The following is a 24,733-nucleotide window of genomic DNA, read 5'->3' on the forward strand; positions in this document are numbered from 1 at the left end:
TGAATTATTTGTAAATATTAACTTGTATTTAAAGATTCAATATAACTGTAAGTGTTGTATGCATGAAAAATAATAGACTTGTTTTAAATGCATTTAAAGACCTACACAAATTATCCATTTGTCTGTGGATTCTTACCCTTAGTATAATAAATTAATGACAACATTTATAAGGCAAAAGTACCTGGAATTAGTTTAGAAAAAGTTCATTTATCATGTGAATATTTATTTTAAAAAAAACATGTAACTTTGTTCGCAGTTAATTATCCTATTTTTCTCATGAGCTTGTACATTTCAAGTTCATTCTGTCTAGATTTCACCAATACGTTTTTTACACAGCTATTCCAATAAACCAAAAAGGCATTTTGGGTCACAATCTTCATCAGTTTAGCAGAATGATAAAAAAAGACCTTTTGTTTTGACAGTTTAGTCAAATGAAGCCCTAATCAGTGCCTGTTAAAGCAAGCATTAACAAGTGTTAGTTAGTTACTAGTAGTTAAACAGGGCAAAACCCAACAAAAGTTTGAACAAATAAAACTACTGACTTTTAAATCGCTATAATGTTGATAACAATTATTATTATAGCTCATATCATTACAATAAATTGGGTTTTTAAAGCGCGCATCGTGTTGTGACTTTTTTTTTTTTTTCGATTTTCAACTTCTTGTTCTGTTTGTACCTTAACGGATGCCGTCCGTCATTGTTGACAACATGGCGTCTTCAATGTCACTCGTCGGTTTAGGACGTTTATTAACGGCCAATGTTTCTTCAAAATTGTTGCTGAACCCCTTCAGGTAATTTATAGCAAGATCAATGTTTGTTTTTATATTCGCAACTGCGACTTTTAGCCGACTGTAATTCAGTGTTCGAACTTAGGGTCTGGTTTAGTATGGAGGACAGGGTATCTGAATGTCGGCTCCTAGCCACCGTTAGATCTCCTAAATTAAATCCTGAAGCAAAGTGTCAGTATTTTGTGATCAGCCGTGCTGGTTAAACCTCTTAACTTTGTTAATACTCACTTATTTCACAGTGTGTTATTATCAGTATACTTCCAATTCGTAGCTAGCTAAGCTAGCCAGTTAGTTAGCTAAACTCTACATCAAGTTGATCAATATCACAGCTAGCTAATGAAATAAACACAGTATTCTGCTCATTTGGTACAACTCATTTCTACCAGTCGTCGCAACAGGGATCTGCACTAAAAGAAACCCAATCTAAAGAATAACTTCAGCTACTGAGTGTCCATAGCTGAGTTTCCTGCAGCTGCTAACCTTAGTCAAGTCCAGAATGGAGTCTGTATGTAAGCTAACATTCTGAAGTAAAGCTAAGCTTATTTTCATGCACATTATATTTTTCAAGTTTAATATAGAAACCAGGTTTTCTTTTAAGATATAAGGAACAACATACAAACCTAACAATGAATGACCAGAGTATGTATTTCAAAAGAAAGTAGTGAGAAATATTTTATTTTGATTAACTATATTACCAGCTAAATATTGTGTAAAATCTACATTAACTGCATCCTCTTTCTATTTACAAGATGTTTAGAGTTTAAAGCAGCCACAAGGCGAAGAGTTGTTGAAAAAGATAAGTATTTATAAATCTACTGTGTTAAAGCTTATAATGAAAGCTAAGCCTAAGCTTCTTTTTCCTGTGACACTGTGGAAATGGGGCGTTCATTGTCTTGTCGGGGACACTGCGACACATGGGGCAGGCAAAGTGGGAAGCAAAGGTTGACCAAAAACTCTGCTCCACAACAAATGTGAAGCAGCAGATAAATGCATTTCAATGAAGTGTAAAGAAACAAAAAATATTTGGGCAACCGAAATTAAGACTATTAAAGGATTATTTTCCTTAAGTTAAGACTGGATAACCAAATGTTTTTTAAACAAGAATATTTATGTTTTACAGTGGTTAATTGAACTTAAGTATCTGTCAGTAGATCTTCATCCGTTAATCTTTGTCAGGGTTTAGGAGGCACTGGAGCAGATTTAGTTAGTTTTTGGGATGAGTCATTACTGACCACCACAGTGTTTGTGAATCCTACTTTTTAGAACTTTTAGTTTAGTTAAGTAGCTCCTCTTTCATCTTTGAATAAACACTTTCATTATGTATGTGATAAATATCGGAATTTGTTACATAAAATGGTTAGGAATCAACATTGGGCCAATGTTTATGGCAAAGGGATAAATTAGGTGTTAAAGTAATCTGTGTTGGTAAAGTATAAGTAATTTATCAAAAGTTAAGAACCGGATAATGATAATCTAGGTAAAGAAAAAAAAGCAAAGCAGGGGTGAGATTATATGTTTGCTTTCTCCCACTCCCTTTCACGCAATCTATCGAACGCTTTTTGACAGTCTAAATATTTAGTAGTTTCATTGTGTCATGAACTATATGTGAAAGAACATATATGTTTATTTATGGTGAAGAGTAATTATTCAAGGATTTACTTGTGTATGTAACTTTATGCATATTTTCTAATTTTTATGACTAATTATTCTATATTTGATATATCCTTGTATAAATATAAAATTCTGTTGTTTGTCTTGTTTTTTTAATATTTCTGCTATGAAAGAAAACATTTCCAAAACCAAGTTATAATTCACTTTAAAATTTTTATTAGTCAAAACTGAAACGTCTCTTAACTAGAGAATCTTTAGTATGTTTTAAAATTTGATCTAAGGTTTTACGTTCTCTTCTGAATTTTATTTTTGTTCCAATAATGATAATCAAAAGTACAAAATGTGTATTTGTGAAATTAGAAAATGAACATGAACTAAAAATAGGATTAAATTTAACAATAAGGAAATCAGTCTTTCTTTTTGTTCTAATAACCTTTTTAAAGTTAAAAAAAAAAAGTCCCTACGACCAATGTTTACATTGTGATTAGAACATAGTTATTTATTTCTAGTACTGTGAATAAACCTTAACTTTTCATTAGTGATGCTTAATGCTTACAGGTAAAGTTGGACCTTATTACACACACAGTTAGAAGTGCCATTGACACTAATGTTTCAGGCTAATATAAACCACAAAGAAGAAAACATGTGTATGTAACCCCCCCCTAAAGCAACAGTTCTTAAAGTCCCACTCCAATCATATTTTGATCTGTAGTCGTTCTTCACACATTGTTTCTGAAATTTTGATCTGATCGGCAGTAGTTCATTAGAAATTCACCTCAGAGTTTTTGGGGGGACTGTTGGTGCAGAAGTAAGACTCGGCTGATATCCCATCATCCCTCTGTTTACACTTTCTCCCGCTACAGTTTACAGCCCCATACAACCCCAGGCTAACATTATGGGAGCAACTAAAATTACGAGCAGTATCGAATAGGGGTGTAGGGAAAAATGTATTCATTTGGCGATGCTTGTATCGATTTAAAATGCCATTTATACAATATTTATTTGATTATTTATGAGCGTCCTTCAGCGCCTGACTCTCGTTTTCCCCTTAAACCCCCCCGACTGCTAGTTGGCAGCACAGCACACTGAGCCTCTTTGAGCAGCTCTACATCGCACCAAAACATCACGATCTGGCCAGAATCAGCTTGTGTTAAATGCTAGCAGTTTTTGTTGTTGTGAGACATGTTCTACTTAGTTTTTGCTCGGGATGGGTACCGAACCAAAACTCTGATCCACGCTGCAGCCAATACAAGACTTTTGCCCGCCCATCTCACTTTCTGTGCCACAAAAGAGAGCTTTTTCCTACTGCATTTTTTCATCTGCTCCTGACTCATCCCAATTTGAATGAAGAAATGTTCTGAAATGCAATTTTAATTTTAAATTCCTTTTATATATATATATATGCCCTCCATCATGAAAAAAAAATGTTACAAGAACAGTTCAAAATACCTAAAATACGATTTTCATTGGGTTAGGTTATTAAAATGCATTGTATGTTTTTGCTATCAGTTTCAAATTCTCTTGTTAAAAGTTATAACCCCAAATGTTTTTTTAAAATCAGGACATAAGCTCCTCCCACTACTTGAAAAGATTCTACAGATTTGTTTGTGTGACGTATTAGCTTTGCATACGTTCTTTTATTGATTAATCGGTCGGAAAGAGTTTTTCTCCTGATAGGTTAAAACACCGTCGTGGTGGTTTTTCAAACACAAAGCGATCTTTCAAGCATTCGAAGAGAAATGTCCACATGTCTCAAGGCCTTAAGGCTTCAGTGAAAAATGTGATGAGGATTTTTAATTCGTTTAATTTTGATTATTAGGCCAGCTTAGTGGGGATGACACTGTGCCGTCTGCGACAGGACACAGCTGCACTCTCACAAAGGGCCTCACAGTCCTCACTGAACAGTTGACCACAGACAGCATGAAGGATGTCCTGTTATTAGGATGAGAGCGAGAGTCTGCCTCTGATGCAGCAGACAGAACTAATAAGTCGGGGGTGGGGGGATTCCTGTCTTGTTGCCTTTTTTTTTTTTTTTTTTAATTGAATCCTCACGCCACCACATCCTCCACGAGCAGCAGTGGTTTCAGACCGGTTCTTGTTTGAATAATTTGCTTCTTTGTTGTGTGTCTGAGTGTAATGTTTTTTTTGTTTTCCAGGTCTACAAGCACGTCAGCAGCGAGGCTGGCAGCGAATTCAGGACAAGACACACAACTTATTACAGTTGATGAGAAATTGGTAAGGATCCCTCCTGTTCGGTGTGACACACAGATTTTTTGTTTGTTTCATGGTTGCTCTCCAAACTACTCTCCTGGAAAATTGCTGAATCCCCTCTTAAAGTGCTGCCAAAATCAACTTGAACCGGACAGAAGACTTTTTTTTTTTAACAATGCAGCAGTTTTGTGCCTGCTCACATTATATCTGCAACTCTTTGATAAAAGATGTCATGCATGGAAATCATAGACCTGTGTTAAAGCTGTGTAACCGGCTTATATGGATGCTCACAAATGTGTATTTTTTGGAATTATCCTAAAGTCCCAACACAGTTAAAACCCCCCACAGTGGATTCAAACACCTTTTCTTAGAAATATGTAGCTTAGGCTTCAGGGTTGAACTTGTGAAAGTATTCAAAAGTAAACATTTGGCGTGCAAAGAAGGAAGCAGAGCTTTGCTGTGTCATTGCTTCTTTGCGTACGCCACAAAGCCTCACTCCACAGTTATTAATGACTAAATATCGGCTGTGATCAATTACAGAAACACTCGATGTCTGACGTGAACCTTTTGACTCACAGGTCACATGGGGTGATGGAAATCCTCACGCCATATTAAAAAGGTCACATAGCAAATAATCTTTAGGTTTTTTCTCCCACATTTAAAGTGATGCTTAAGAAACTGGAACACAGTTTGAAGCCTGATAAAGAAAAGTTATTTATTTGACCAAAAGTCTTTGGATTCTAACAGAGACTGCCGGCTGTTTCATGAGACGATTTTATTGAACTTCTTTCCTTGAAAGCTTTTTCTCATTTCAAACTTGTGCTCTTTAGACTTTTATTTATAAAAAAAATGGAAAAAGTCACACGTGAGAAAAAGGGATGTGGTTTCTCTGCCCTGGATCTTTCTGACGTGGGAACAAACGCAGTGGCTTGTTTCTGTTAAAACGGTGCAAACTGTTCCCACTTAGGAGACGGAAAGTGTTATTGTGGTGTGACAGGTTGCCAGACCGGTGTTTTTTTTTCTTCCATGTCCAGTTAAATATATATTTAATTTCAGATATATTGTAAGATCTCTGTCCTTACACTCTTGACAATCACGCACTTCCAGTTTCACGCAGGTTTACAGCTATTGTTTTCAATATTTGTTTAGCAGAGAGGATTTTATCCTGTGTGGGAGTTGAAAGTGTTGATTTAACAGACCAATAATTTAGAACCAATCAGTCTTACTGTTAGCCTTTTATGTGAGAATTCTTCATGTTATTTTTGGAAATTCCAGCTTTTTTCAGTGCATGGCATTAGTTATGTGAAGACAGTTTATTCATAGCCAATCTAAATTAGTTTTAGGATGGAAAATTCAAGAATTAATGCATATTTGATTGAATCTTGTGGAATTGTAAGTGAAATTACGTGTTTGTGAACCTAAATTGAATTAAATCAGAAATTTGGCAAACAAACCAGCGAAGAGAAGGAGCTTTCAGTTCACAGTGAGCTCACACACAGCTTGTGTGTCTCAATTTGCAACAACCACAAAAGCCTGAACAAGCACAATCGGCAAACTGCTGTTCAAGACATGTAAAGTAACTTTTCTGTCTACTTTTTACAGAAGGGAGGTTTTTTTCTGGGTAAAATAATGTTCCTTGTGAAATTTCTGTGGCATCTGAAGCTAATTAAGTGTTTGGACACTCTGTTTTTGTGGCTGTGGAAACAGAACTTAACAGAATGCACTAACACATGCAGTTTTCAGACCAATTTCACACACATCAAGTGGGGAAAATGAGTTGAAATGGGTTTTTATTGATTTTTGATTCTTTGTTCTGGTCTTTTTTTTTGCTGCAACAGTCAGTGTTCATCAAATTTATATTCATGCCGAAATATTTCTGTATTACATAGCTTAATCTAAAAAAATGATGTATCATTTGTGTTTAAGTACCACTCCGAACATATTTTGATTTTGTTTGAAAGCGTTCCCAGTGGTCTTTTTAAAAGAAATTCGCTTCTGAGCAACCCCGCCCCCTTCCCCTTCCAGCCACAAAGAAGCTCTTTTTCAAATTGTGCATTTTTTCGTCTGCACCTGATTCACAACGATTTGAAAGAAGAAATTCTCAGAAATGCAAGTTTAAGCTGAATTTTCTTCAAATACGTTCTCCATTGTCAGAGAGATGCCGCAAGAACATGTAAAAAAACACAGAAAAACCCAATTTTCATTGGAGTGGGTCTTTGAAGAATCCTTTGAATCTTGTCTTTTAATAAAATTCTTACTTTTAGGAGAGCCCTGCAGGTGCATGCAGCCCTACAAAATGATGAGACTCTGTGGGACACATCAAGTCAAACCCTTGTTCTGAAGTGTAGCACCTGTGCAGCTGTGGTGAAGCTGCACAGAACCGGCCTCCTGCTGAAATGCTGGGTGTTGCTGTACTTAGCCTTTCAGCCCATAACCTTCAGCGGACCGGCCGTTTGGAGCCTGTTTTCGTTAGGCGCCGAAGCACAGCCTAAACACTGATAAGCGTGCATTTGAAGTGGCTAAAGGACTAGCACTGCAGCAACTCCACCAAACAATACAGCCTCTTTGAAGTTGTTGCTCTCCTAATGAAAGACGAAGGAGATAAAGAATAACTGAGAAAGTTTTGGGGAATATGGGATTTTGATGTGGACTGTGGGGGGGGGGGGGGGGGGGGGGGGGCACTGTGGGCAGCGTCAGTGGGCTTTTGTCCCAGACCAAAGCTGGCCACACTGGCAGACAAACCTTTGGCTGGGCGGAGTGTCTGTCTCTGTCCTCTCAGTAGGGGCCACTGAGAGGAACAGCAGAGAAGAGGAAAAGAGGGCCTCCAAAAATGGAGGGGAGGGGGTTTTGAAAGAAAAGACGCTTGCATGCAAAAAGTTTGTGAGACACCCTGAGACTCATGAAAAAGACAGTGGGCACTTCAGTGCTTGTTGGCCACAGAGCTTCCTTTGTGGCATACTGTTGCTGGCAGCGGCAGGACGTACTCTAATGCGCACCCAGACAGGCCAGAAAGAGAGGCCCTCAGCTGTTTACAGTACAGTGGTCTCTGTCTCACATGGAGGAGGGCATTGAGAGCACTCTTCCTTTTGGGCATTTAGCGATTGTCCGCTCGCTCGTCTTTCATCAGGCGGTCAATAAGTGTGAATTGCTTTTTTGGTTGGAACAAGCGCATAAAGATCTCCATCAGTTAAGGGGTTATGGCAGGTGAACGCGCCCTCTCTGGACCAGACCGGGGAGAACAGGGGGTGTGCTGCTTGTTGTGCGGTGAGGATTTTCTGAATAAGCTCATTTAGACGAGATTGCGTTTTGGCCGGGGCAAGTCGTGTTTTGGATTCGCTCCAAAAAAGCTGCGTCTGACAGTTGGTCTGCAATACTCATTATCTTGTCCTTTGTCGTTTGTTTCTTCTGTTGCCGCTCAAAGAATGCGAGAAACTTTGAGGAAATTTACAACAAAGAACAAAAAAGGAATCTCAAAGACTTACTCCAAAGAAAATCCTGTTTTTTGGTGTTTTTAACACGTTACTTTTGGCTTTTTTCTGATTATGGGGAAAGGAAACCTTAAATTAGGTTTCTGAGTATTTCTTTATTGAAATCGTTATGAATCAGGAGCAGTAACAAAAAAGCTATTTGAAAAAGCTTGTAGCTGTGACATAGTGGTTACAATCGGGGGGCCACAGGCTCACTGTTCCGCTCCATTCCAATACATCCACAACTAGATTCAAGTATGTCTTTATTTTTCTCCTCTGAGCTGGTATCTGGCTCCAAACTGTACGGCTTGTGGCTTTTTGCTGCACCAGTAATGTTATGTTGGGGTTTTAAAGGGCTGTAAGCTAGCAGGAGAGTGTGTACACTGATGGGAAATGGGGGCGGCCCTACTCTTTGCCAAGTGTCCCGCCCACCACTCAGAGGTGACTTTCTAAAGAACTACTGCTGCTCTGCAGAAGCTATGTCCTAGAAAATGTCAGGTTTTTTATTTTGGCTAGAAACAGCATAATCACAAGAAAAAGACCTCTAATGCTTTGAAAATAGATCACAAGATGATTGGAGTGGGACTTTAAGGAAATTAACAACATACTGTTTAGAAAAACACTTTTTTCACTAAATCATTATAAAGAGCTTATCTCATCCAGCAGCTAAAACCTTTTATTTTCTTCAAACCGTTCATTTTTTTCCATGTTTAATGATGTCTCCAGCTAAACTGAATGATTAAAACAGAGGTTCATTGTTGATCTTAATTGTTATCTTTGCTCAAATGTGAAACCTGACATTGGAATTCATTGTGAGCGTTCCCTCTGACGCCACCGCCTGAAATCCTGGAGCCGAGCCAAAGCAAAAGACCTGCGTGATGGAGATGCAGTGCCCAAAGCTGTTCCATGGGGTGCCCATGCTGACCTGCTTTTGTTTCTAATTACTGTTTGATTAAGCATGCTGGGCGGCTCCCAGGGTCCGGCTCGCTGGCCACTGATACACAGACTGTGTGCGACCTGGGTCAATTAGAGTCAGCCCTTTAGATTTACACTCCGGCCCGCTGCAGAAACAGCTGTGGTTGCAAGCACAACAGCTGCTTGGAAAAGCAATAGGACGTCTCCCACTTACGCCCAAGTGTCTGAACGTCTACTCCTTCTTCAACCATGGCCAAGTGTGCTCCCTCTCTCCACATAAAGACAACACCATCATCTTAAAGCGCTTGTGAAGCCTTGTTATAGAGTTCTCTAAAGGCACTGGGGTTTTACGAGACAGAGGAGGACAGTTATTAGACTGCAGGGAATTGAGGGAGGAGGAGGAGGGAGGAGAATGGGCAGAGGAAAAGAGTATTATAATTGTTGGGCCCATTTGAATCTTGGCATGTTATGTTTGCTAATTTGAAATCCTTGGTTTCAAGTGAATTCAGAGCGCACCGCTTGTTTGGTAAATGATTTCACATCTGGGCACAAGATGTGGGGCCTGACGGCAGTAAAGCAGTTGAGCCCATCAGCCTGTTGTTGGTTGTTTTTAGAAGACCTAAATGGGGATCAGATTGAACAATTTCTACGTCCGACAGTCAGGAATTATCTTGACTGACAGATTCTCAAACAAAATAATTTGGTGTTTTGAAAAGCCCTAACCAGAGAATTTTATTTGATATTCCAGATAAACGGTAAAGGCGCTTGTCGTGTTTGGAAGAAGCTTGAAACTACCCTCTTAGTTTTTATGCCAACTTTTTATCAGTTTGTGAACAGAGGAGGAAATGGATCAAAATTGTTACTAACCTGAAGGATTTTAGGCCGTTTCAACAGAAGAAAAGAAGCCGATGCTTGTTGGTTTTAGAAAGAAAACAACAGTAAACTACATTTAAAAAAAACAAATCTTTTTTTTTTTTTTTTTTAACAACATTTCATCTTCGACAGCTTCTAATAAGGGCTACATCGCTACTTACTGGTACGGGTGTGAAATCGATCAGATGTATTGATTATGAAACATAAACAATTCTGAAATGTTTGTGAATCTTAAATTATTGAGAATCTAAAATGTATGAGCTTTAATTTAAAAAGTATTATGAACTTCAACACACAGCCTTTTTCACTCTGACGTTTTTTGGAGAGCTCAGAAACACAGCTGACTCTACAGGACGCGGGATCCAACCGGCCACGACTTTGCTAATGTTTGGAAAGATTTTGGCTTTTTCAAAGAGCTTTTGACCAAAGTCATGCCGTGTGTAGGTTGACTCCAATAAAATAAAGTATTTAGGGAACACAACAAACATCCAAATCATATTGCATTCTTCCTCATTCCAATATTATATTATGTATGCTATATATTATGCTAGGCACTGTTTATTTTGTTTGACTTAAGACATAAGTTGTACTCTGATGATGGTGTGATCTATTGTCTGTGTTCTCAGTGCTTTTTTAGAGTTTTAGCCAAATTCCAGAAACCTGTATCGTTTTCTGGGACATAATTTCTGCAGAGCAGCAGACATTTGTTAGAAATTCACCTCTGAGTTGTGGGCGGGGCTATTGGCGAGGAGCAACCCAGCCCCTCCCCGTTACTGAGAGCTCTCTGCTTGAGCAGAGCAGGGACCAGTGTGGCCTGACCGGTCTATTTTAATAAGTTCTTTATCAAACTGTATTTTTGAGTTAAACAGGTATATTGAACTTGTCTTTACTTAGTGATTGATTTGCTGTTATTTTCCAACACAAAATAAAACAGTTAACTAAACATGATTAACAGAAAGTGATGAAGTCCTCGATAAGAAAACAAATCATATTAATTCTCACTCCAAATCTTGCATTATTTTATGCATACATTTTTACATATGAAATAGGGCTGCACGATATGAGGAAAACTCGCGATATGCGATATTGGTAATTAATATTGCGATAACGATATAAATTGCGGTATATAAACAAATAGCAAAAAAACCAAAAACATCATTTCCATTTCACTGCAACAGTTTAAAAATTATACTCCAAATGACCCTTGTCGACGTAGGAGGCAAACATCAAACATAAAAGGGCTCATCTGATTGGTCAACAATGTAAACGGGTCCTTCTGATTGGTTAAATGCATAAAGGGATTTATTTCATTTGTTCAATATTTCAAGCTGCCATGAGTTTGTTTTAGCACATTTAAGGTAATCATTTATTGCGATTTTTGCCGTCTTTTGCGGTATGCATATTGCACAGCTTGATTTCGCGATAATGATAAATTTGCGGTATATTGTGCAGGCCTAATATGAAACATATAATCATTATTCACATAAACATAAAAATATTAAAGGAAAAACTTACAAATGCTCTTTGGTGGAGAAATGTAAGTAATATTGGTCCAGTGTAGGGCTGCACGATATGAGGAAAACTCGCGGTATGCGATATTGGTGATTATTATTGCGATAACGATATAATTTGCGGTATATAAACAAATATCAAACCAACCAAAAACATCATTTCCATTTCAATGCAACAGTATAAAAATTATACTCCAAATGACCCTGGTCAACGTAGGAGGCAAACATCAAACATAAAGGGCTCATTTGATTGATCAACAACATAAACGGGTCCTTCCTATTGGTTAAATGCATAAAGGGATTTATTTCATTTATTCAATATTTCAAGCTGCCATGAGTTTGTTTTAGCACATTTAACCCTTGTGCTATCTTACATGACTCCCCCCCTTGCATTGACGTGTTCTCCCTACCATGACAAAGGTGGATAAATGTGGAAAGATTTCATGTAATCCATGGACACCAGTGAAGATCACAAATCATTGAAGAAAAAAGGTTCAATGCACTGTCCAGTGGGGTCTAGATGACCCCACTCCCAATGTAAAAGTGCCTAGGATAGCACAAGGGTCAAGGTAACCATTTATTGCGATTTTTGCCGTCTTTTGCGGTATGCATATTGCACAGCTTGATGTCGCGATAACGATAAATTTGCGGTATATTGTGCAGGCCTAGTCCAGTTTTTCTTTTATTGATTTAGGATGCATTGATATCCGTTTCATAATGGTTGCTTCATGAGTGGTAATCAAATTGAATTGTGACATGCCTTAAGATTCCCACGCCTTTGGTGAATTTCAGCATTTTCTTAAAGAATATTAGTAAATCTTTCAGGTTGTGAATTATAAAAATGTAACTTTGATTAATTTGCTATTAATGCTATTAATTAACCTGATCTTCAAAGCAAAGGACCTATACTATTGAATGATTGTTTAAGATGTGCCTTTCAGTCCTATAAAACTACAAGATTAAAAAAAACACTTAACAGCATTTCACTGCAACAGTTAAATTTCAATAAGAGTCAACAAAGCTTAAATTATACTTCAAATGGCCCTTGTTTACATAGGAGGAGAACATCTAGCATAGAAGGAGTTCATCCGATTGGTCAACAACGTGAAGGGCTCCATCCCATTGGTCAATGATGGAAAGGGGTCCATCCAGTTGTTTAAAAACATAAATGGATATATTTGATTCATTAAATACTAGGTGCCATATGATTGTTCAATTGCAATTTGTGCCGTCTAATGCGATAAACATATTGCACAGCTTGATATCGCGATAACAATAAATTTGCGATTCATTGTGCAGGCCTAATTAGGATGAAATCGTATCAAATCAAGATGGTAAAGTAATCCAGCAGCAGCACTTTGAGTCCACAGCACAGAGTTCCTGGTTCTGTCCCGTCCCACAATAACCTGCCCCGGGGCAGACCCCATCCGTCGGGCCCGGCTCCCCCTCTTCTCCTCCTCCTCCTCTCCCACTCTTCCTCCCTTCTCTTGCACATGGACAACTCAAGTGTCTGTTTTGTCTGGTTGTTCTCTCATATGGCGGGCTTTTGGACGCAGGGGGGGGGGCTTCTCTCTGGACTCGGGGTTGGAGCAGTGTGTCAGAGGATGTTGGTCCTCGAAGAGTGCCAGACAAGGGGCTTTATTATGCATCATCCACTAAATGGTATTTCATTCATTAACACTCTGTTCCATAGAGACTAAGCCTCTTAAGAGGCTCTGTCAGCGCTGGCTACTTTTAGGAAGTGTTTAGCTGCTAAGTGTTGTGTTTTCAGACAGGATCCTTAAAAGGCTTGCTGCTTCTGATCGCACACACCCACGTTCATTAATCAGTTGTAAGCCCCGCACCATTAGGGAATTTGAAAGTTATCAAAAAAAATTTAGTTTTTACTTTTTCATTAATGTAAAAGCTTGTTTTCTTGTTTTTGAGGCTTCTTCTGTTTGCTTGTGAAACTTTATTCTGATTTTTAGTGTTTGCTCTCTGCTTGTGAAAACCTTGACCCCCCCACCCCCCAGTCAATGGAATTCTAGATATAATCTTCACAAATGAATTGTCCAAAAATGAGAGTTTAGTGAAATACTAACATGTTTTTACACTTTTGGTGAGAATTTCCTGACGTTTTGCTTTTGAACTGAAGATAATTGAGAGGCAACTAGAGGACAATCAAGCATGTCTTCTGCCATGTTTTTTTTTTTTTTTGTGAATGACCCCTCCTCGGTCCTCCCCGTCTGCTCCTCACTGGTATGTGTAATGCGAGATTCAAGATGACCCTTACAGCAGCTGCTTTTTGTTCTCCGGCGTTGAATCATTCCCACACGTGAGCCAGCGACATAATGTTTGTTTGCATTCTAGACCAATCCCCTTATGTCCAATCAGTGCCCGCCATGCTTTTTTTCTTTTTTTGTTCCTTCTTCAGAGAAGTCTGAAGGTGGAAACCAGCTGAAGGCCGATGAGTGAGGCTCTTGGCCTGGGTGTGGGCTGGGCACTGAGGGGTTAAAGGTTGATGTGTTTGGGCTTTCAGCACATGCTGACTCAACATGACTCAGCCTGGCTGGCCCCGTGACCTGCAGAGCTGCACTTTTTGGTGTACAGGTGTTCATGCTATCATAGTCTGGACCTTAGCTGTGTTATGGCTGCCAGCGGGTCATCACTAAAGGAGTGACACTGCCAAGGTTGGAGTCTAAGAGGAAATGATAGTTTTGACATAAAAAGGAATGAGTTTAAAAAAATAACAATAAAGAATTAAATACAAATTTAGTTTAAAAAAAAAATCCAATATTGATTCATTAAATCCGCAGATCAGTTTTCCTTTAAAATTAGTGATTGTGTCTTTTCAGGCAAAAATATTCTCTTCTATTCGTTTTTATATTAGATTTCCTAAATGTACTGATGAAAATTAGACTTTCTTCAGTTTAAATGGTCTGTTTTCCATGAAAATGGATTATTTAAGCTATAATGTAAAAAAAAAAAAAGGCAATTTCTGTCATTTTGTTTGCCATTATGTTTTACTTATATGTGTGCTTGGTAGGGATACAATGATTCATTTTCCCAGTGATTTGGTTTGAACCTAAATTTTTGGTTCTTGGTTTTGTTTTTGTAATTTACAAACCGAGAACAAAATCCTAAATATTCAGAATTCAACATTCAATATTTGCCATATGCAAGCAACAATGAAGAAAAAATGTTCAGGTTGTCTTGAATAATGTAATAAAACAATAACACGCGTGTTTGACGCTGTCATTGTACACGTATACAGTAATTTGTCCATGATTCAGTTTAGCATACGGTGCAGTTTTAATCCGAATTGCCAGTAATTGTGCTTTGATTTCAAGATGAGTCCTACCATGTTTTCTTTGATAAAAAAAACTTCAATCATCTTCTGAGTTATTTTAAGTGGTTATGATTATGATTTTTCCATTTTTAACCATTTTCTTATACATAGTTTGGGCAGTAGATCTTAAGAAGGCAGGACTGCTGTTGCTGAGGAGACACTCCCCCCCTTCCCTGTTGCAGAGAGCTCTCTGTTGCACTCTCCCGCTACCTTACAGCCCCTCAGACACCCAAACTAACATTACTGATACAACAAAAATGGCGTGCAAGGTTGGAGCTATCCAGCCGTACAGCTTAAAGCCAGATGCCAGTAATTTGAATAAAGAAATACTCAGGAATGCAATTTTGGGCTACATTTTTTTTTATATTTGTCCCCCATCATCAGAAAAATGCCACAAAAACATATTAAAAACCAATTTTCATCAATGTGGGTCTTTAAGAAACATCTTCACAGTAAATAAAAGTCAGTTGGGTCTAATTTGTTGTTCGTGTCTATTAATGGAAAACATTTCGGAATCATTTTTAACTTTAGACACATGAACTGATGTCTGTCAGAGCTTTGATGAGAACTCCAGATTTTTATGGCGCAGTCTCAGTGATCTGCTTTTATAGAGAGTTAATGAGTTTTCTAATAAATAATTGAGTCACCAAGGATTATTGTAAAAAGAAATGTGAAATTCCCCTCATGTGGTCCTTTTTTCTTTAAAAAGCCCCTTTCCCTGAATAGACGAACAGGCAGTATTTCATTATTGAGGTAGAGCAGACGGGGTTCTGGGTTCACCGACAGTTTTCAAAGGTTAGTTTTTCTTCTGCTCGCTTGTTTTTAAGTCCTTAATTTTGCCAAACCCCAGGAGGCTCTCCGCTGTGTTCAAAGCTCCGCTCCCAAGATTATTGATATTTCCATCAAATTCATTTGTCGGTTTAACACGATTTATTCTACCTGGTTTGAAGATTTGTTTAAAGATGCATCTAAAAAGTGACATCAGGTGTCTTTGTAATCAATAATCCGTATTTCAGGGTAAATCCCAGTTGCAATTACGGCTGCGCTCCTTCCCTGGCAAAAGTATTCCGCTCTCATTTGGAACAATCTGAAAACAATTTGACAACAAAGAATATGGAAATAGTATTTTATCACCGAGCAGGCAAATCTGGGTTTGATATCTCCTCATATAAACTGTGGGAAATGAACTGCAGGAAATGTTGACATGCAGCTGCGAATCATCTGAAACTGACAAGATGCATTAAACAATCTGCGCATGGTGGTGGCTGGAAGAACATTTGCAGAGAGCGGCAGCGTGCGGCTCACATCTCCAGGTCTTCAGCAGTTCAGGCTGTAATGTTCACTGACGGCTGATTTCCTCCCCTGGAAAAACAAATGAGTCAATAAAGGGTTTGTTGACGATTAAAGATGTGGACTTCCTGTAACTCATAGTGCTGAAGGAGAACTCTTTCTAAAACAGGTTCATGTTGTCTGAGAATTCAATCAAACGCCTTTGAACAAACAAAACACAAAACCTTTTTATTCTTTCTTTTAATTAAAATTCAAATCTTAACTTTATATTTGTGGAATTGATGTAGATTTTGTAGCTCAAGGGAGGAGACATGCCCCCAAAAATGTAAAAGCTTTTGTTAAAAGTCATACTTCTAAGATTTTGCTTTAGCAGAACAATGTAAAAGTCATTTAGAGATCCCCTCTCCCCCATTTTTCCTTAATGGTGCGATCCAGAGCTGACTGAGGCCTGCAGAGTTTGGGATGGAGCTCTTTGGCCTTTTGCTGAGTTTCTCACTCTGTTTAGCACTCTGACCTTGGGGTGAACTTGGGAACACATGGGGAAGAATGGCAACTGTCTTGAATGTTTTCCACGCAATTATTTTTGGAATTGATGGACAGCAGCAATTGTTTCTCTAAGGTCAATGCTGACGACACACCTGGAGGTTGGACGGAGGCAAACTGACCAAACCTTAAAGACGTGCGTAAATCTGATAGAAAAAGATGAGTTAAAGTTCTACTTTACTAGATCAGCCGAATGTGATGAAAGTAAAACATTTGTTTTTTGTAAAATGCTGTTGTATCATTTATGTAAATATTGACACAAAAATGTTAATTGAATCTTATTGATGTTTTCCAAAAGTGACCTAAAGAGCTTAAAATTGTGAAATTGTGTGAAACATTAACTGAAATTTTTGCTTCTTTTTTAATTGATTTTATTAAAAAAAACACTGAATGAGCATAATTTCCGTTTCTGTAAGATCAGCCGGTTCTTACTACACAAAATAATGTCATCCTTTATATATTTACCAACATTTATAGATAATTCGTTTAGATTTTTAACAAATTTGTTACTAAAGAGCTACAAATGCTTCTGCAGTACTTTAAATTATTTAAAAAAACAGTTTGAACTTAATGTAGATAGTTTTCTTTTTTTTGTTTTTCTGTTCCTTTTTTCTTTTCACAAAGAGGTACTTTGAGACTCCCGTGTTGTTCAGACAGAAACGTCGAGTCTTAGAGGATCCAGCTCTCGGCGGTCCCGCGGGCCCAGCGGCCCCACGGGGACAAGCGCCTCTCCGCTTTATCTGGCGTACAGCCAGGAAGTGTCAGAAATATGGACACGCTTTCACGTGACGGAGACTTTGCCAGCCGCTTTCCCCCCTTTCTTAAGCCCGGCATTCTGTCTGCCCAGCCAGGTATTGTCGGGCCCCGTGAAGGCCCTGTGAATAGTGTCAAACTTGATAGTTCTCATTTTGCTTCCTGTACATGGGCAAAAGAAAAATGGCCCACCGTGTGGGTTTTCCTTTTGTGACGTCCTCTCTAGTCCGCCTGGGAACACACCACATTCCAGCCGCAATCGTTCTCTTTGTGATTGTGGGAGGCTGTTATACCGATAACCCTCCGAGTCCTTAGTGTAATGCAAATATTGCAAGTCTAGACTTGAATGTTGTCGTTATATTTTTTATAGAATCTTGTAGTTTAAAGTATAGACAAACTTTTGCATTGCTATAAGAACTTTATGATTCATGCCTAAATGGAAGTGCTCATCTAATGATTCTCTAAAACGACTTTTTTCTAGAAAGAGATTTAGAACCTGCCTCCTATTTTGGTCTCTGAAAGAGCTTTCTGCACCATATTTTTTGTCTCCAAATATGGCCAGAACATTGCAGACCCTGCAAAACATTTTTGCCCTCATGTGGAATTGGATCTTTTGGACTTAAGTCCAGCGACGTTTTAAAAAACATTTTTTTGATCACCGAGCTGGAGAAGTGCCCGACATCTAATTTTGTTTCGGCTCAAGACCGTCTTGTGTGTTTTTGTGTCGTGAACCATTACCCCCTCCGAGTGAGGAGAACATGTTTTCCTCCTCTTTGTGACGAGAAGGAATTGTTAAGGTTAAGTAGATAGGGCAGCCGGAAATAATTACCAAGCACTCATGAACCCCCCCACCCCCTTCCTTCCCCTTTTGTCCGTCCTTTCTCTTTTACTTTATCAATCTTTTTAATGTTTATGATTGAACAAGATCTTTGCTTCTCGGCGTGGAAAATTCAGGTTCACTGAAACGGGCGGCGGTTTAGCCGTTGGACGTGTCATTTCCTAGACTTGGGGAAAAAAAAGAAAACACTATTGGAAGCTTCTTTGTCAAAGGAGAGGCGGGCTTTTGTGCCGGCTTTTTAGAGAATGACCCCCTTTCTACAAATCAACTGGCAGATGACAGACAATGATGAAAATTAGATGCTTTGAAGTTCTTGCGGCCATTGAAATGTGTAAAATTCTTGTATTGAAAGGAGAGCTCCCTGGAATGCTTCAGTCTTGGGTGGCTGCTGTCTGCAAGCTGGGAGGTTCGTCTGTGTTTTGTCGCCGACTTCCCAACGCTTGTTTGCTAATTCCCTAAAGAATTGGACCAGATCCTTGATAGCAGCCCAAAGGGACTCGGGTTGCTCGATAATATCCACCGGCCACGCTCGCTCCGATCGTCACACTGGCCTACTTTCCTATGCGGTAGAAAAAATCATCTGGAATATGATGAAAAAGTGTGCACAAAGCATGGAGATGGCTTCCAAGATTCCTCTTTTTCTTTGTGACTTGACTCCAGTATTGATCCTGAACATCTAAAACCATTTCACCTTTTTTTTTGTGTGGCCATGTTTTTGTTCTAATTTATTTATTTTTTTAAATGCAGAATAAAAAGAATGGATGTGTATTTTCTCTTACTTTTAGTTTTTTATTTTTCCAATCAATTAGTCATCCAAAGTTTGATATATTTATGTATAGATATTTAAGTCTTCTTTAGTATTTTTTGTTTTGATTTCTTAAAATAAACCAAATCCCAAATGGTTTTTGATCCTGATAATAAAAATGAGAACTTTAAGGCAATCCTGTTTTTTTTTAAAGCAAAATTTTAACCATTAGAACAAATCTCTCAGGTTTTTAATACAGACATATCCAGAGTGATGTGGATTATGGTTCAATATCTGAATTTATTAATCTGCAGAATATTCTGTTGTCCTCAAAGACATAAAAAAAAGCATTCAAAGTAAAAATAAAAAGTGAAACCAGATGAGAGTTATCATGCATTTGTGTCCAAAGGTGCCTTTGAATCAAAGCTGCAGTTTAAACTGCAACAAACCCACATTTAGTCTTATTACTGATCTGATCAGAAGCTTCTTTGGTGGTTTAGGAGGTCTGTCCTCAGAAACATGGACCTTTCCTGTTTCCTTCTCAGGTTCTCTGCTGCTTTAATCTAACCATTAATATCAGGTCAATTAGAAATATCCTTGTTTTACATATTTTAGGTATAAATAAGTTTGCTTGTTTCCACTTTTTCTCAAAGAAATAGTTCAATTCTATTTGACGATCTTCACATTTAATGGATTTTTAAGTCCAAAAATGTCGATTTATGACTAACGGTAATTATAATGGCATCATTTACATGAGTATGTGTATGTTTTAATATACAGGTGTATCTTCATTATCTTTTAAATTTTCTAATCATGTCACAATTAATCAACCAAAGTAAAATATAGACATAAAGCTCTTTTGTCTTCTTTAGTTTTTTCTGTTTTGATTGCTTGAAAAAATAAACAATTTCAGGTTATTAATAGATGTCTGAAATTTCAATTCTTAGTTTGTTTGTTTGTTTTACTATTTTTGTATTTTTTATGATGTAGTTTAAGTGATTGTGTCTTTACTGAAAGAAGCGCCACTGCTGTCTTTACACAGACATGTCAAAATGATGCGATTTTGAATTTAAAAAAAGGGAAACTTGTGAAAAAGAATTTCATTAAACTGTTTTCTTCACTACAATTTATCCCAGAAAACAGTTTTTTTATGACTTTTGTAACTCAGTGGTTTGGTTCACCAGTCTGTCGGGAAGGAAGGATGGCCTAATCTGAACATGTGATCAAAAATCAGGCCCTATTGACCCGAATCGGATATTGTAGACCAATCAGGGATTGGATATTTATTTTATTATTATTTTGATCAGCTCTATATATTTCAAGCTTATTACTTCCAATAAATCCCCATATTATTGGTGTGAAACATCAGAATACAGTAGCAGTTTGAGCAGGAGGCGGTAAAGTTCTCAAGATGTTCACAGATTCAAACTTCTGGGCCGAATAACTGGTTTAATAATCATTTAAATCCGACAGCAAATGTCTCTACTGATTTGACTTAACGAGACGACTGCCAAGGGAATGTCCTCAAAGTGCAAGCTTCAGGAAAAAGTGCTAAAAAAAAGATGTTATAAACTTTTGATAAAGAACCAAAACAAAAAAGGTTGTATTGGTATGAGCTAATCATGAATACTCACCATTATGTTGATACGAAAATAAAGATTTTACAAGAAAGTCATTGTTTTTGATATTTAAGAATTTCTTATGGATCATAATTTATCCAAAATGTTCAATAGTTCTGAAAATACTAAAACTACAGTCACCAAACTTTCTCACATGACTAATTATCACCTAATTTTACTAGTTAATAGTTAACCATTTTTACTAGTTGATAGATGATTGTTCAAAATAGTGGATCTGTTTAGGGTTCTATGTGTTTGTTTTAAAAAATAAAAAGAACAGAATGAGGTTTTTGTGGAGTGCTGACACACGTCTTCCCTTTAAGACTTTAGACTATGTTAACTGAAGCCTAAAACAAACGGATTAATTTCTACAAACAACTCTTACAAACGGAAAGTATCGTTTCGGACAGTCTCCAGCCAATCGCTGATGACCTCATTCCTGCAGTTTTACTATAACTTTGTTTTAGTTTTTAAATCTGTAAAACATTTTTAAGCCAACATTCATTTGACTTAATTTAACCTGTTAATTACCTTTGGAAAAACGCTGCCCTCCTTCATTAGTTAGCTTTAAATTCTCACCTTTATTTTTTTTTTTCATAGGACACAAACACTACGAGCCAAACTTCTCCAGAACTATCCTGGATGTTTGTTGATGATTGTCTTTCCTTTTTTTTTTTTGTTTCTTCTTCACCGCTTTCTCCACTAAAGCCAAACAAAGACCCCAGCCCTTCCAGCCAGTTAATGTCACGACCACTTTCATGCCCCCTAATGAGCTCCGAGCAGTCAGGGGGGGAGACAAAAGACATCTGAGGCCGAGCTGACCGGGAGGTTAGCCGCAGATTCTGTGGGCTCCCAGTTTGCTTCCTACAGAACCAGTCGCTCCTGTTGGCCTGGACGCTGGGGAACCTCAGGTTCTGCCAGGTTCTGGTTGTGCGGCGCTTGGATCCACTGAAGCAGGGATCAAACTGTCATCCACAGGATCCATCATTTCCCAGCATTGTCATAATTATAAAAATATTGTCACCTGTTGATGGTTTGAGTGTTCAGGCGGATTGGTACCATCATTCATTTTCCTTTTTCAATTTTATTTTGTAATAAAATGTTAATTGATCAAAAATGATTGAGGGAAAAAATCTCTTCTTTAAGGAAAACCTCTAAAGTTGCTGCTTCTGTAATCACTTTAAAGTTATTTAAAATGTGTTTACAGATAAAAATAAAGAAAGAAATGTTTGATATTCTTTAATGACAATTCCAAAATCAATTTGTTTTATTTTAAACCTGTGAGATCAGCTTCAGATGATTTTTCAGAAGGATTTTTCCCCCGGAAACCTGAAGTATTTTAAACACATTTATTTAAAGTTATATTTGTAGTTTAATGTCGATGGCTACAGTCGCACACTTGTGCTCAGCAGTTTGCACCATTTATTGAAAATTCCTGTGAAAAAATGAGCCGAACATGTTTAAATATTTTTGATTCTAGAACAATAAGACTAGACGGAGTTGAATTTGAAACCATTTCTCTTTTTCAAAACCATCAAACAAAATTAGAAATTTGTGACATGTTAACATATTTATTAGCAAAAGACAATTATAGACCCCTAAAGCCTGTGTTGTCACACTTCTGACATCAGACTTTTTTTAAGTATAATTTTGATTATACTTAAATAAAAAAAGACTCCAACAAGTAAGTGATAGTCTGGACATAAAACTTATTTATGAGTTTAAGTCTTCATGACATGATTTTCTGCTGAACAGAGAGAAATCTTTCTTTATGGTCTGTTGGTGAGAAACAAAAGTCATCACTAAATGCAGCGGTTCTCACAGTCGGCTTCGTCTCCTCTGCTCGTCCCTCAGGACATCACCACCGTGACAGGAGTCCCGGAGGAGCACATCAAAACCCGCAAAGTTCACATTTTTGTGCCCGCCAAAACGGCCATGCAGTCCGGAAACAACAGTGTCAAGAAGTGGAAGATGGACTTTGATACCCGAGAGCGCTGGGAGAACCCGCTGATGGGCTGGGCCTCCACGTAAGGACCCAGTGTTGTGATCCTTGTTCCCAGTCCCACCACCAAGCTGATCTTTACATTTCCCTCCTTTTCCTCCAGTTCTGTGACTTTTGAAAATTGTGCGTTTCAGAGCGGATCCTCTTTCCAACATGGTGCTGTCCTTCTCCTCAAAGGAAGACGCCATCGCTTTTGCTGAGAAAAATGGTAATATGTTTTCAGAATTCATTCACAGACAAAACGGTTTTCCTTTTCTTCGGTCAATTCCAGTCATTATTAACCCTTTAACTCCTGAGATGTTGCCAGGGACACCTGACCGACACCTAGAACTGTTCACCAGCTGATCCTGACACGACTTTTCCTGTCGGCTTTGCCCCGATATGCAACTCATTACTGATGTAAAGTGCTGCATATTAGCGTATGGCCGCTTTGCTCCACTTCAGAATCCACCGGAATTGAGTGAACGGTTAGAGTTACGGTTGTCAAAAGAATGTAAATGATGTTAAAGAGTTAAACTTAGCTTTCAATTCATAAAATACAGATTGTGAGAAGTCTTCTTTTTTTTCATCTGTAGCTGCCTTTAGTTTTGTGACCTTCTCACTTTATTTACGGACAATCTGTTGGTTGTGTGTAAAGTTACTTCAGTTCGAGGCTTAATAATCTATATCTATACATTTAGAGTAAATCTGCCAAAATGTGAATGATAATAAAACAGTGATTCTGTTGTTTGGATAAACCGTTGCTCCTTTTCTGTGGCAAGGAAAAAGCTCAGACTTTGAGTTCAAGTTAGACTAAAAGTTCTTTGGATTTTGCTTTATTTGGATTCAAATTTCCCAACAACAGCTAATTTTTCTGCGCCAGCTTTGACTCAGATTTAGGATGTGTTTACGCAGGAGATTGATTCAGATTTCATAAACCAAAGAAAGTAACAATGAAAGGCTTAGAGCAGAGGAACCTCAACTGAAAAAAAGTGAAATATTGTAGCTTGTAAGTAAATTACGGTGTAGTGAGTCGGTTCAGACTCTTTTTGACGTAGACAAAGGACGGAGTCAGTTTTCTTCTTTGTCTCTTTTTCCGTCTTGCTAAGAGTTGGGTTTGGGCCGTAGCGCCCTAAAGTGGCAGCCGTTGGAACTGCGTTATTCAATCCAGAAAAGCTAATAAAAGCTAGCATTAGACTGACCGGACAGGAGTTGGGGTCACTTGGACTCAGAAGTGGACCATCTGTGAAAGTTTGTTGAAAGTGAGCAAAGGAAACAGCCTTTTTCTGTTTATCGCAGCACCAAAGTGATTAGAGTTGTTCTGACAACACACAGCCTGGCGATGTCTACAAAACACCTCGTTGTGGTTGGAGCTCATCCCCGGGGAACAAATATGGCTCTCTGAGGCCCATCACTCACACTGATGTTTATCACTCTAGGCTGGAGCTACGAAGTCACGGAGAAGAGGAGCTCAAAGCCCCGAGTCAAGTCCTACGGAGCAAACTTCTCCTGGGACAAGAGGACCAGGAGAAGCGCCAAGTAAACTGAAGATCCGCCTCGACCGGCATCATTCTTGTCAATAAATGCACCGTTATCCATAAATCTGTATCAAACATTTGGGTCATGCTTGCTTATTTCTCAAACACTCACCTCATTACTGACTAGTGTATTCTCTCTGTTTACTGAAGTTTGTTTTGAGTTTTGTAACAGCAAAAGGAAGACGTTATCACAACTGGACATGAAGAAATGGGCCAAAATCCGGTGACTTTTTGTCCTCGGAGTCTCTGAAACTCCATAACCCTTGAACTATCTTAGATGACCCCACCCTTACATTGACGTGTTCTCCCTACCATGACAAAGGTGGATAAAGGTGGAAAGATTTCATGTAATCCATGGACACCAGTGAAGATCACAAATCATTGAAGAAAAAAGGTTCAGAGCACTGTCTAGTGGGTCTAGATGACCCAACTCCCAACGTTAAAGTGCCTAGGATAGCACAAGGGTTAAGGTCCCACTTCAAGTCATCTTTTGAGCCTTTTTTTCCAGTGGTCTTTAACGATTAATGCACTTTTTAGCCCAAATCTAAAAACCTGCATCGTTTTCTAGGACATAGTTTCTGCAGAGCAGCAATACTTCTTTAGAAATTTAAGTTGGGGAGTACGCCTGTGCTAATTTCCCATCATGATTTTGTTTACATTCTCTCCCGCTAGTTTACAGCCCCTTGCGCACCCTACCTAACATTAAAACAGAAAATATGCTA

At 38.2% G+C, this 24,733-nt stretch overlaps 1 protein-coding gene across 1 annotated transcript; it reads left to right on the forward strand.

Moving 5' to 3' along the window:
* Positions 1-623: 623 nt before the first annotated feature.
* Positions 624-24,088, forward strand: ndufs4 (NADH:ubiquinone oxidoreductase subunit S4). The gene is made up of 5 exons (XM_023958943.1): positions 624-791; positions 4,556-4,634; positions 22,347-22,519; positions 22,629-22,702; positions 23,913-24,088. The coding sequence occupies exons 1-5, from the start codon at positions 685-687 to the stop codon at positions 24,014-24,016; spliced, it is 537 nt and encodes a 178-aa protein (XP_023814711.1). The 5' UTR covers positions 624-684; the 3' UTR covers positions 24,017-24,088.
* Positions 24,089-24,733: the final 645 nt, after the last annotated feature.

Source organism: Oryzias latipes, chromosome 9, assembly GCF_053564925.1.
Source record: "Oryzias latipes strain Hd-rR chromosome 9, Olatipes_Hd-rR_3.1".
NCBI lineage: Eukaryota > Metazoa > Chordata > Actinopteri > Beloniformes > Adrianichthyidae > Oryzias > Oryzias latipes.